This window comes from Phoenix dactylifera, chromosome 3 (genome assembly GCF_009389715.1).
Source record: "Phoenix dactylifera cultivar Barhee BC4 chromosome 3, palm_55x_up_171113_PBpolish2nd_filt_p, whole genome shotgun sequence".
NCBI lineage: Eukaryota > Viridiplantae > Streptophyta > Magnoliopsida > Arecales > Arecaceae > Phoenix > Phoenix dactylifera.
This window is the reverse complement of record NC_052394.1, coordinates 11,374,028-11,387,100: the sequence shown is the minus strand read 5'-3', so window position 1 is coordinate 11,387,100 and position 13,073 is coordinate 11,374,028. Positions and strand designations below refer to the sequence as shown.

Below are 13,073 nucleotides of genomic sequence, written 5' to 3'. Positions count from 1 at the left end.
GGGCCAGTCAACTCTGCCGGGTAATCGTATGGCTCAGGCTACCTTGTTTGCTAATGGAGTATTGGACGAAAGAGATGATATGGGACATTGCGGCGAAGGCCGGCCGACCCTTGGCGCTGGACAAGGTCACAGATCAAGGCCGGAGGCTAGGCTTCGCTCGAGTCAAAGTTGAGTTGGATGCCCGATTGCCGATCCGAGCTGGGACCTTCATCAGCTTGGATCTGATCTACACTGACAATCCTTTTGCTATTAAAACCTCCCTGGTTACTGCTACAACTGTGCCCGCCTTGGTCATGGAGAAGGGGTCTACCCCTATCCTCCACCAGATTCGGTGACGGCAGTAGATCTGGGAGTTTATCGTGCCCAGCCGGCTGGGACAGAGGAGTGGACCAAGGAACCGACACTGAAGCTGACCGGGGGGGGGGGGGGATGAGTAGGTGGGTTGATTTTCCTACGGTCCATGGTTGACAACAACCAAGATCCGGCAGCCGAATCGGAACAAGCCTATGAAGAAGATGACCGAGTCAAGGGCCGACTCAACACAAGTGCAGGTGTCCCCCGAGTCGGGGCTGAGTTCCCCCCATGCGGTGTCAATCTTCCCTGAGTCACCCGTGGACACTGACAGATGGCAAAAGCCAACTAAGTTGGCTAGATGGAGGTCGCCAGAGAAGGGAGTGGTGGGTGACTTGGCGGCGAAGGATTTTGAGGTAACCCAACTCGGTGTGAGGGCCGGGTTGGACTCGGAACCAGCAGTGAAGGTGGGCCGGGTCAATCCATTGGGTAAGCAGGCCCAGGCTCAGTTCAAGCAGGCCGTACTGGCTATGCCGGGCTAGGCGGACTCGGACTGAAATGCTTCAGTCGGGCCAGCCCAGGGCCAGGGCCCAAGCCCAATGAAGCGGGCTAGGAGCCCGGTCAAGCCCACTAGGGCATTGGGGGTGGGACCACGTGCGAGTCGGTTGGCTCAACAGCTCCCCAGATCGGCTTCTTCTTCCTCTTTCGAGGGCTTGGAGCCTCGCCGGAGGGGGGGAAGGGCGGAGGCACTTCCGAAGTGCCTCCCTACCTTCGGCGAGGGCCCCTAATCGACCGACACCGGGCGGTGCAGCGGTCGGTGGGCGGCATCTTCATCAACCGAAGGAGGAAACCCCATGTCAAGCAGGATTTTGGTGGTGAAGGAGGCTCCACCGTCGCAAGCGGTAGCAGCTAGAGGTGGCGGGAAGGCTTCGGCAAAGGGGCAGAGGCAGGAGGGTGGTGTGACGGCAGACACATGCATGCAGAGGGAGACGACCTCAGTGGGATCTTCTGCAGCGTCTTCGGCAGGGTGTTTGCACAAAGTGGTGATCTCCTCCTCCATGCCAAAATTTGCAAAGAAGGGGATGCCTGAGAAGTAGAAATTGGAAGCGCCTCCAGTGGCAGTGCTATAATCGAAGTTGCCCTTGGCATCAAGGGCGGTGGTAATGAGAAGTATGTCAGGGGGCTTGGGATTCAGATCTACTTCACCAATTTTGGATCATAGAAAAGGTGGTTGATCTGCTGAGGGCTGCGATCCTGGGAGGTGAGTTGGCGGCAGGGGAAGGTGTGTCCACTGCACCAAGAGTGATCAGCCCAAGGAGAGAGGGCCAACCTTCATCTCACAGTGTAGAATGAAGGTATTGGCTTGGAATTGCAGGGGGGCGGCCAAGCTGTCCTTTTCGTCATCATTTAAGAGGTTCGTTCAGCTTCATTGCCCTGAGATATGCTTTCTATGTGAAATACGGGTGTCTGGAGAGGGGCTGCATCGTGTACAGCGGCACTTAGTAGTTGATTAGGAATCCTTTGCAGTGGAGTCTCAGAGCTTGTTTGGAGGTATTCTGATGTTGTGGAAGCGGGGGACGGCTTCTGTAGATGTGTTTTGCAATTATTCTCAGCACGTTGTGATGGTCATTTCGGAACCAAATGAAGCACCGTGGGTACCATGTAGAGTTTATGCCAGCATTGACTACCGATTGAGGAGATTCTTTTAGGGTGAGTTGACTAGCATGTTGACACAGGGCATACCGACTATTGTGGTAGGTGATTTTAATTGTATCTTAAGCCCCAATGAGAAAAGAGGAGGTACGGTCTACTCTGACTTTGTGAATAGGAGGTAGTTCGTGAGTTTTTGGCGGAAAATGGATTGGTGGACCTCGGCTATTCGAGACCGCGATTTACTTGGTGCAACAATCAATCCGGACAGGCTAGGATGTGGGAGCGGATTGACAGGGTCATCGCATCTCCGGACTGGATGTAGCGGTTTCCATCTTATCAAGTTAGTCATCTAGCTCGGATTGCCTCTGATCATTGCCCTCTTTTGATCTCTACAAAGTCGAGCACTGCACACCATAGCCCTTTCCGGTTTGAGAAGCTGTGGTTGTCATATATCCCCAGCCTTGGGATGTAGTCAGGGAGGCTTGGGGTATGCCAGTACGAGGTGATGCCATACAGAGGGTCTCATGCAGGCTGGAGCTCACCAAACGTAGTCTTCGTAGGTGGAACCGGAAGGTCGTTGGCAATGTCTTCCGGAGATTAGAGGAGGTGGAGGCTTTGATTGTGGACTTTCACGGGCGGGAGGATCAGGGAGAGGAGCTTACGGAGGCTGATATGGCGGATCTGCGCCACTCACTAGCTTCACACCACTCATTATTACACCAGTAGGAGATTTTTTGGAGACAGAAATCCAGGATATAGTGGGTCAAGGATGGAGATCGGAATACCAGCTTCTTTCACCGATCGACAGTTGTTAGGAGGCAGAGGAATATGATCCGCTCATTGAGAGTTGTGGTGGGCCGGTGGGTGGAGGAGGACTCGACAGTGAGACAGATAATAGTGGAGTTCTTCAAGTCCAAGTGGAAGGAGGATGGCGGGACACATGAGATTGGTCAGCTCCCTAAGCCAGGGGCCAGAATTGCAGAGATTGAAAATGCAGCCTTGATTCGGCCAGTGTCAGAGATGGAGGTGCAGGAGGCAGTATGAGGCCTTGCTGAGGACAAGGCCCTCGGATCAGACGGGTTCCCACCCTTTTTTCTTTCGGAGGTATTGGTGCATTATTCGAAGGGCAGTGATGGAGGCAGTACAGCTTTACTTCAGCCGAGCAGTGATGGCAGATGATTGGAAGGCCATTTACATTATATTGATACCGAAGCGTCAGGATGCTTCAGAGCCAAGTCATTAGAGACCCATTAGTTTATGCACTACCTTGTACAAGGTGGTGGCAAGGATTATGGTAGGGAGGATGAAGAACCTACTGCCTAGAGTAATCAGCCAGGAGTAGGGAGCCTTTGTGGGGGGAAGGAGCATTTCAGATAATATTTTGCTAGCCCAAGAGATGATGGTGGATTTACAGCGAGCCTCGAGGAGACGATGTTTGATGGCTGTGAAGCTGGATATAGAGTGCGCTTATGATCAGATCCGATGGGATTTTCTTTGGCGAGCGCTTGAGGGCTTCAGATTTCATCAGCTTTGGATTGATTGGGTTCTAGGATTCGTGCAGAGGCCTAGCTTCTCCATTTTGGTCAACGTCACGTCGTCGTCCTTCTTTCGAGCTACTATGGGGCTTTGCCAGGGATGTCCTCTGTCCATGTATTTATTTATCATTTGCTCTGATGTATTTTTCCGTGCTTTGCATGCAGCTTGTGGGAACCGGGAGTTGGTAGGCTATTTTCTAGCCCCCGGCGCCCGACCCATTTCTCACTTGCTTTTCGTAGACGATTGTTTCCTACTTGCTAGGGCGAGGGCAATGGATGCGAGAGCCCTACTGGGAGTGTTGACAGAGTATTGCGTGATGTCCGGACGGAGAGTCAACCTCCTTAAGTCAGCCATATACTTCAGTCCGAGCACAGAGTGGAGGGTGCGATGGGAGGTCAGGGTGATTCTGGGGATACAGGAGCTGGTGGGGCCCGGTTTATCTTGGGGTTCCCCTCACAGGGAGGAGGTTGCCGGTGGCGGAGTGCTCTACCCTGATGGAGAGAGTGCAGAGCAAGCTAGAGGGATAGAGAGCATCATCACTTTCCATGATGGGCATATTGACGTTGATTAGGTCAATTCTGTGCTCCATGCCCATCTATCTGATGGCACACAATGTTGTGCCGAAGATGGTGTTGCTAGAGATTGAGCAGCTTATGCAGAGCTTCCTTTGGGGCTCCTTGAGGGGCACGGGGTACATTTGGTGGCCTGGGAGCATGTTTGACAGCCACTGCACGAAGGTGGTTTGGGGGTGCAATCACTAATGGAGAGGCGCGAGGTACTCCTGGCACAGTTCGTATTGGAGTCGCATGGATTTTGGAGTCAGGTCATGATGGCTAGATATGGCCGGGTAGGGTCTAGTGGGCAGGCAACGGGGTGGCCGAAGGTCTTTTATGTGGCGAGAGATTGGGGATACTTACCTCTGGCCCTGACACACTCGAGGTGGCTGATCGACGACGGATAGAGCATTGATGTGATAGAGGACCCGTGGGTGGATGCACTTCCATTGAGATTGTGGCTGATGATGGTCAACGGTGAGGGGGAGACGGGGCTCTGGGTGTGTGACCTTCTCAGGCCAGGGGTGGTGAAGTGGGATGGCGATAGACTGGGCCAATTGTTTGGAAAGCACTTGGTAGAGCGGGTTTGGGCGCTCCTTGTTTCCGGATCTGCTGATCCATATGTCTTTGGAGCACTACTTGTAGAGCCAGAGTCGGGATCGACGATGTTTCTCGGGTTCTTCAGTGGGAGTCAGAGCCGGGCTTAGACTGTTACTAGGTGTGGGGGTTTGGGCTACATCAGAGGATTGCTCTTTTTCTCTACAAGGTGGCCTGGGAGTGCCTGCCGACTTGCTCAGAGTTGAGCAGACGAGGAAAGAGCATCTCTCCCCTGTGTCTGAATTGTGAGGTGGACGAGTCGGTGAATCATGTGTCATTCCAGTGTGTGTGGGCAAGGGGTGCTTGGAGCTTGTCAGGGATTCCGGAGGATGCTTGGAGTTGGAGGGATTGTTTTCTCGAGGAGGTTCGGCGATGGTCTGGTATCCCCCAGATGCATCCCATGGCTATTAGGGCGACTTGTATAGCTTATCAGATATGGCTGGTCAGGAACACTCGGATATTTGGTGAGTCCAGTCCGTCCCCATAGTTCGTCATGGAGCGGGCTCATGCACAAACAACATAGATCATCCATGTTGATCTAGACCATAGACTATTGATAGCTCGGGACATCTGAGGGCCCCACGTTGCTTCAGCAGTTCCTCATAGGATATTCTTTACCTGGGAGCCCATACCCTCGAGTTTTCTCAAGGTTAATTTTGATGACTCAATTTCGGATGGAAGTTGGAGGGGAGGGGCTAGCTTCGTCATCAGGAGCCCGAGCTCCAGAGTGGTGGCAGCGAGAGGCTGTCAAATTTTTGATACCTCAATTCCTGGCGCAGAGCTACGGGCGGCCTAGATGGGTATATGTTACATACGACGGGTGCTTCAAGCGACTTCAGTACTGCTGGAGGTTGACTTGGCTACGATGATCAGCTGGGTTCGACATGGTCCAAGCAGTGACGGAGGAGTTCATTCCCTACTCCGCGATATTTGGACGATGGTGAGAGAGAATGTTACATTTCAAGCTATGCATGTACATCGTGAAGCAAATGGGGCGGTCGACTGGGTAGCTACATATGTAGCGAGCCACTCAGAAGACACTCTATAGACTGGGGCAAGCAACTCAAGTGGCATCGCATCTTGAACTGTGATGCAGCTCCATCTGTAAAACTCCAAAACATCCTCCAAGGGCTAAATACATCTAGAACAAGGTTAGCAACTCAGGCCAGTTTCTAAGAGCTTTTTTTCTCTTTTTTTTTTCAGGGTAGGTAGGGCATCAGGCAATTTTTATAAGCTTCACCAACACTAGCCTACCTTTATTATTAACCCAGAAGCAAAACGGCTAATGCGTATAATCAATACACATGCCAAAATATTACATTTTGGCTACTGATCAAATATGGGATGATAAAATACATCTACCAGAAAAATAGCTGCCTGCATGAAAAAGTGATAGAGAATATAGAAAGTAGAGATCTGGTTGATCAAGGCTGAGGAATAATCAACATTTTGGACATGTGCTACTCTTCATGCATCATGGTGATCATCCAATCCAAAACAGCAGCTGAGAGGCCTGGAATCTCATCATATGGAATTATGGGAGGGCACACCAACCCTTCGCAGTGATCCAAATGAGAAGCTACAATTCGGATGCCTTCTTAAGAGCCTCAGGTAGCTAGCCATTGTGTTCATCTCTTTTCGGATAGGCATGTAGAAAACTATTTAACTACAAATGCAATCTGCATTAATTTCTGAAACATCGAGAAGATTTTTATACCATCAGCAGCAGGAAAAGGAGTAGGAGAGGAAGAAGCAAGAATACGCATCACGACAATAAAAAAGTTTATGGTAGCAATTGCTGAAAGCAAGCCAACACAATTTTTTCAAATAAGGTTTCTTATTCAAAATATCTTCCTAGCAATTGGGAAAGAAAACTTCAGCTAGTGCTTCAAGTACATGATAAGACCTTTCCTCAAACAGACAATGGAAATCCAGAACAAGAAATTTACGCCTGCAGTCCAATAATGCCTGTCAATATAAGTTTTGAAGGAACACCATTAGGCACCAGATCACAGGACCTTTTTATTAATCAGAAGAACAGAATATATTCAAGAGAACATATAAAAAACTACAACATACATTAAAAAAAAGGAGAAATAAAGCATGACAGAAGTAAATGCACAGATGTACAAGAAACCAAAGGACCCACCACAAGCAACTCTTCCACCAGCATTTCCAGTGCTCTTGCTAAGCTCGTGTCCACCTAAAACAAAACAAGAGCTTGTTTAAGATATTTCTTACCATATAGCATGGGAGGAATGGAAACAAAACAACTACAAACCCTCCATGATTCATCATGTAAACCCAACACTAGCCAGTACTTTAACATTTATCCAAAAAAGTACGAGGTTCCATTAGACAATATAAACCATTTGAGAAGAAATACAAAAAGCAATGGAAAAGGCTATCATCTCAAGTCGCAGTATGAAGCGGGTGAACCCTGCAGATTTACATGCAAGACCTAAGATGCAGATCCACTTTCAATGTAACAGAAATTCGAGCAAAAATTTTGCATTTGAATGTCCATAGAATCCAAATCACAGGTCCAAGAATTGTGAAAATAGTGGTTAAATTACTGTCTTAAGTTGCATACTCTTTTCAACGGTTCAGCCCCTGCAGATTTTGTTTTGTAATTTTTGCTAGTTTTATCACAGCTCAGAACGGTTTGTGAAAGAAGAACCAAAGTCTGATTATCAGATTAGTGAAGTTCAGATGAATTACAATAAATTCTACTATTTCTATTTTGAACTTATCATCCTAGATGGGTTATTTAAATCTGAAGGCTAAGTGTCAATTCCTTGTTGATACAATTGCAAGGCAAATGGATCTAAAAAGGAAGAACAGAGGTCTGAATTCTTGGGTCATGAACAATCAATTAAGTCAGGATATGTTTCAGAGAAATTATATGTAGAGGGAACTGGACTCAGATAACTGACATTGGTTCTACGACAGTTATGTTTAAAAAAATCTGTTATTTTCGCCCTGCCATTCTTTTTGAACTTGAAATGTTCCAAACTAGAATACAACTCTCTCAATCATGAACTTCACCCTAATCCAACTTTAAAATATTTTAATTTATTCTTAGAATAAGCTTTCCCTGAGTTTGATTAAAAAAACTCAGATCCATAGCACTTTTTGGTCCAGTAACAGATCCACATTCAGAAAAATAAACAAAACAGGTAATGCAATAATCTAATTTTATAAACATAAAAATGTAACTGCATTATGCAGTCTCACAAGAATATACGCCCTAAAGTACACTATATATAATGCAACCACATGGTGTGCCTAAACATCTGCATGTAAGGCATCAGACTCTCAACTCTTTGAATACGATCTTCTTTTGATACCCCTCTCAAGAAAAAAAGAAAAATGAATGGGGTGAGCAGGGGCAACAAACCTCTTAACTGCGAGTCTTTCAAACCTGGATGAAAAGTCTCAAGGTAAAATATCCTAATGGAATTACAGTCTCCAATACTCTTGTACTCACACCACATCTTAAGAGCCGAGGAACACCGTACACGTAGCGGCTCTGCAATAGAATCAGATGGAGCTCCTAAACTTTGAGCCAAGACATAAAGCTATATGGTCGCCCAAATAGCCAATAAAATGAATAGACCGAAGTGAACGAATATTGTGTAAGAAGAGCTGACTGAGTCAGTCTTAAATACTTCCAAGAGCAAAAAAACCGTTCTATAAGCCAATTACAGAGAGATGACCAACACAAGCCATATCGAAATAGCCCAAATGGAGGTTACTAACAAGTCAAGGCCTATAAAATATGATTATTGGTCTGACAGTTGGTGCAGCGCGACCGTCTTGACAAACATGCGTAGTAGGAGAACAACTAGTGTCAATTTCTGGAACCGCCAGACATGGATCATTATTGAAAGTGGTCAGTTATTATGTTTTCTAGTATAAATAAGTGGAATTGTACCCTATAAAGAACCTTTCAATTTCCAACTTATCAGTCAATTCTATTTTATCTTTAATTATCTTTGCATTAGCTTTACTACACTTTATTTACCAATAGGACTCTATCTTAAGAGTAGTGTTAACTTAAATCTCTCTTACCATAGCTTAAGCTACACCATATTCCTATCTAAATCTATCTTCTTCGAATGGCAATGTAACGATGGCGAAAGTTCTTGAAGATCAAGGCACTTGGATCTACACTACTCTTGTATCCTCTCTTCAATCATCCTCTTTCTGGACTCTAACGAAGGTGTCACACCCCTGCACCTATCTACCCCTTGCTGTTAGACTTTTTCTATAACTTCTCTAGCAAGCTAGCTAGGAAACAAGTTTCTTGACCTGCCCAAAGAGCTCCCGCACCAACATCTTGCCTCATGAACTCACACACTTAGCATCTGATGAGTATTAGCGCCTCATGTATCTAACAAAAGGCTGTCAAATATATCTATATCCCAAAAGTATTCATAGAGACTCAAGTTAATACATGCATGGACTTGAATTTTGTTTAACATGTGAAAGAGAAAATGTCAAATAAAACAGGACGACAATTGTGAGCCTCATGAGAAATCAATTATGACGAAAATGAGTATGAAGATGGAATTAAGGATATGAAGTTGCAAGCAAGGACTGCCGAACCAGTATCGGAACCCGTACCGATCGGCGATCGGTATGGTTCGGTACCGAACCGGAACCGGTATGGCTAACGCGTGCATCTTTTTGATGTTGGTAATCACTCTTTGTGATGTTCGGCAGACCTTAGGCATGATTGCGGCCACTGTGGCATTATTGCCACAATGCCACAGTCCACCTGATGCCTTTAAAAGGCACTAAGGGCGTTGGAAAGGTCCAAGAAGGCCTTCCCAACGAAATTTGACATAGGCTCCGTCGCTCTCCTTTACAAAAAACCCACAAACAATACCGATTCAGGTTATTGGAAGGAAGAGCCAAGGCTAAATAAGATTTTCTTCCTCTCCCCTGTCTCCTTCCTTCCTTTTTCTTTTTGGAGGGGGGGGGGGGAGGCTTAAAAAAAGGCATGAGTAAATGGAATCCAAGAAGTTTGCACATGGCAATGGAAAAAAAGGGTTGCTTCTCAAAGATATCACATTAAGCATGGAATGTTTGTCTTAAAAATAAATATGAATTTAGTGGTCCTTGGAGAAGAGGCATGAGTAAATGAATTTGGAATGAATCACTACAATCATGAACCTATTATTTGGTTGAATTATTCTTATAACAGAAAACAGCATTACAAGAGATATTCCTACTGTTTTATGTACTTTTAGTGGCATATATACTCAAAAACATCCCCCCTTGGATGCTTTTCAGACTTGCAGCTCTCTGCAGCAAAGCTTAAGCCAATCAGATAAGCAGTGACAAATGCCAAGGCATTTTTAGTGGCAAAATCATGATATAACAGAATGAGTTGCCAACATGTGTCATGTCATTTTATGCTAAGCATTCTGCTGATTTGTGCCCGCCAAAGCATCCATTGCATGCCAATTTCGTATTTGGCTTCGCATCATAGCACCTCTCCTGGTGTAACCATGAAATTGTAAGACAAAACCTGAAGCTGTCTCCCTCCAGCCATTCCCAAATACCCCCAAAGTCAATAATTGAAAACATTCTCAAGCAATGAAGAGTATATGCAGCATGTATGGTTAATGCAGGACTTATGATAGTGCATAGATTAAAACCATTTATCAAAAACAAAAAAGAAAAGAATAATGTGTGCTAAATGTTCATGAAGTTATAAGAAGCTCAAAAACCAACAGTTAATGATAAGCCAAAAGCAATGCAGATTTTTGCTATTTTTGAACTCATGCACACTTCTATCAGTGTCGATGATTAGCCAAAAAATAAAGTTGTACTTAAAAGTTTGTTCAGGTAAATAGCAATATAGCATTAATGTGAGAAATGCAAGCCTACTAAAAGCATACCCTTTCCAAGATCATCAGGGTCAGCATGGACTACTACAGCCCTTCCAATGATTGAATTTGGTCCAGAGAGTGGAATCTGAAAGATGGAAACAGTTCAGAATCTCCAAAAGCATTTAGTGAACAAAAAATAGCTGTAGAATTAAATCACCTGGTTGTCAGTAATGGTGAAACTAACAGTACCTGAAACAAGAAAAAGAAACTAGCATAAATATGTTAAGGATAAAATTATTCAATAGATAGAAGATAGGCTAGCAAGACCAATCAATGAGTCAAATGATAAAAATCTCGTTCATGTATGTGGCATGATTGTGGACAGTGTCCAATCATAATGTTGTGAAGAATGATAACCAGCGCTAAGCAAAAAAAGACAGCAGAAGACATAAATGGTACCATCATCACCGACAGTCACATTTCCAAGATCACCAGCATGGCGGCTCTCATCTTCAGGTGCCCCGTGTTCTTTTCCAGCAGGATTGAAATGTGGTCCTGAATTAAGTAAAATAAAATAAAATAAATACAATGACCAACAAAATGATTATTTTTACCAATGTCCTTAATTTAAGTTCTATTAGAAGCATTCCCTAAATAAAAATAAGTACCAGTGGACATGCAGCCATTAGTAGTGTCACCGAGGGCATGAACATGGAAGCCATGAAGCCCAGGTTCGAGGCCAGAGAGGCTTCCAGTTACCGCAGTTGGACCTAAAACAGTGAACAAAATAGCATTAGCATGTCTGATCAGTGCGATGACCTATGATGTTGTTTCAGTTTTTACATATATTTTGAGACAATTCCAGCATATATGAGATTATTAATACTAAGTGTACCATCTCCTTCTTGGATGAAGTAAACAGTGCCTTTGACACCCCCACTGCCACCAAGCACAGCAACACCCTTCACCATTTTTCAATGTGATCTAGGCATAAAAAGACCAGAAATGAAAGGATGTTCATCTAAGATAAAATTGTGAAAATGATGAGCATAAGGGAGAAAATTTGATGAACAAAATCAGGGGAAAAAATAAAGATAAATATGCTTCCTATTTCTGGGAGCCAAAGATACGGAAACATATATTAATGCTCACACATAAAATTATACAAGTATTTGAACACACAACATCAATCTTGCAGCAAAATCAATATCACAAGCTAATTCATTGCCCACAAAGTTGAGCTCAGTGTTGAACGAGCAACTGCGACTTCAGATTGAACACCAGTGCAATTATCTCTTAAGTGCAAATTTAAATTCTAATTGATATACAGCAAAGTTGATAACAACCACACTTTGCACTCAAGATGGAGACACAAAATACACCATTTTCACATCAATTTCCTCACATAAGATGTCAGGAAGATCTCTGGACTAAATACAGTTTGCAGCAGCATGCAATTAAGTTCTGACTAACTAGAGCGCAAAGCGGCACGCATTAAGTCTAAACTAATCACAGTACAAAGTAGCACGCAAGAAGTTTGGACTGAACATTGTAAAAAAAGAACTTATTTTTTACGATGCAAAACTGCCATAAAAACATGATGAACTTGAATATTTGGTTGTTTATGAGGAAAAAAAGGAATTGTTGGGCCGGGGGGTGGGGGGTCGGAATTCATTCATGTATTCCAAAAATCACATACGAACAAAAGGGTATTGAACTAATCCACTATTTTTTTGGTCCCTAGAATTTGATTAGCTAATGAATTTACCAATCTAAAACAAAGAAATTTGCAAGATTTAACGCTAAATTTAACGAGAAGAAAAAAGAAACTAATAAAAAACCAAAATTAACAGCACCTTTGCTTTTCCACAAAAAAAGAGAAAAATCTAGGGGTCAGATCCGAGATCCCATGTGCATCAAGTAAAAAGAAAACGACTTGGAAACCAATTCATATTGGACGGGGCAGCTATAATCTGAACAAATCAAATCGGTAGCGATGAGTGATCAAGAAGCATCAGAGCCCAAACTAGAGCCAATATCGTAGATAAAAAAAGCAGCACATCAAACTAAAGATCTATACACTATAAAATCAAAATCCGAACAAACGAGAAGGATAAAGCATCTGCGTCCCTGTTCCCGAACAACCCATCGTGGGATTAAAACCCTAATCTCGAGTACTTCGACCTTAAACTCGAGATCGACGAGCTTACCTCAGGCGACCCCTTGGTGCCGAAGAGAACCAGAATGGAAGGGACGACGGAGATCACTAGTGCTTCACCTGTTCTGTCGGGGAGGGGGGTATCCGAGGCCAACTACCCAAGCATATGGTGGCAGATGAGATGACTTCGGGTTATTGTCACCTCCGGTGAGAGAACAGTTCACTGCACGCCTAGCATCATTTCCAAAATTAATACCTACTTGATTTTTTTTTATTTTTATTTTTATTATTATTATTATTATTTTACAACAGCACCCATACAAAGGAAGCATGGGTAGAGCCAATAAAATTAAAAAATAACTAAAAAAAACAAATGCATGGCTCCTCTAAAAAAAAATTTTGAAATAATAAATTCAAAAAAATGACTTAGCTAGCAACATT

General features: G+C 44.3%; 1 protein-coding gene across 1 annotated transcript; it reads right to left on the bottom strand.

Annotated features, from left to right (window-relative positions):
• Positions 1-6,369: 6,369 nt before the first annotated feature.
• Positions 6,370-12,835, bottom strand: LOC103722793 (superoxide dismutase [Cu-Zn]-like). The gene is made up of 8 exons (XM_008813474.4): positions 12,685-12,835; positions 11,370-11,458; positions 11,143-11,244; positions 10,934-11,029; positions 10,692-10,723; positions 10,544-10,619; positions 6,781-6,834; positions 6,370-6,599 (listed from the first exon to the last, which is right to left on the bottom strand). Exons 2-8 carry the CDS (start codon positions 11,443-11,445, stop codon positions 6,577-6,579), a joined length of 459 nt encoding a protein of 152 aa, XP_008811696.1. The 5' UTR covers positions 11,446-11,458; positions 12,685-12,835; the 3' UTR covers positions 6,370-6,576.
• Between the last annotated feature and the right edge of the window lie 238 nt (positions 12,836-13,073).

Coding starts and splice junctions, on each gene's coding strand:
- LOC103722793 (XM_008813474.4), bottom strand. CDS start 11,445: ATGGTGAAGGGTGTTGCTGTGCTTGGTGGCAGTGGGGGTGTCAAAGGC. Junction 10,724..10,933: donor TGTGACTGTCGGTGATGATG/GTACCATTTATG, acceptor TTCTTGTTTCAG/GTACTGTTAGTTTCACCATT. Junction 6,835..10,543: donor CCCTGATGATCTTGGAAAGG/GTATGCTTTTAG, acceptor GTTTTGTTTTAG/GTGGACACGAGCTTAGCAAG.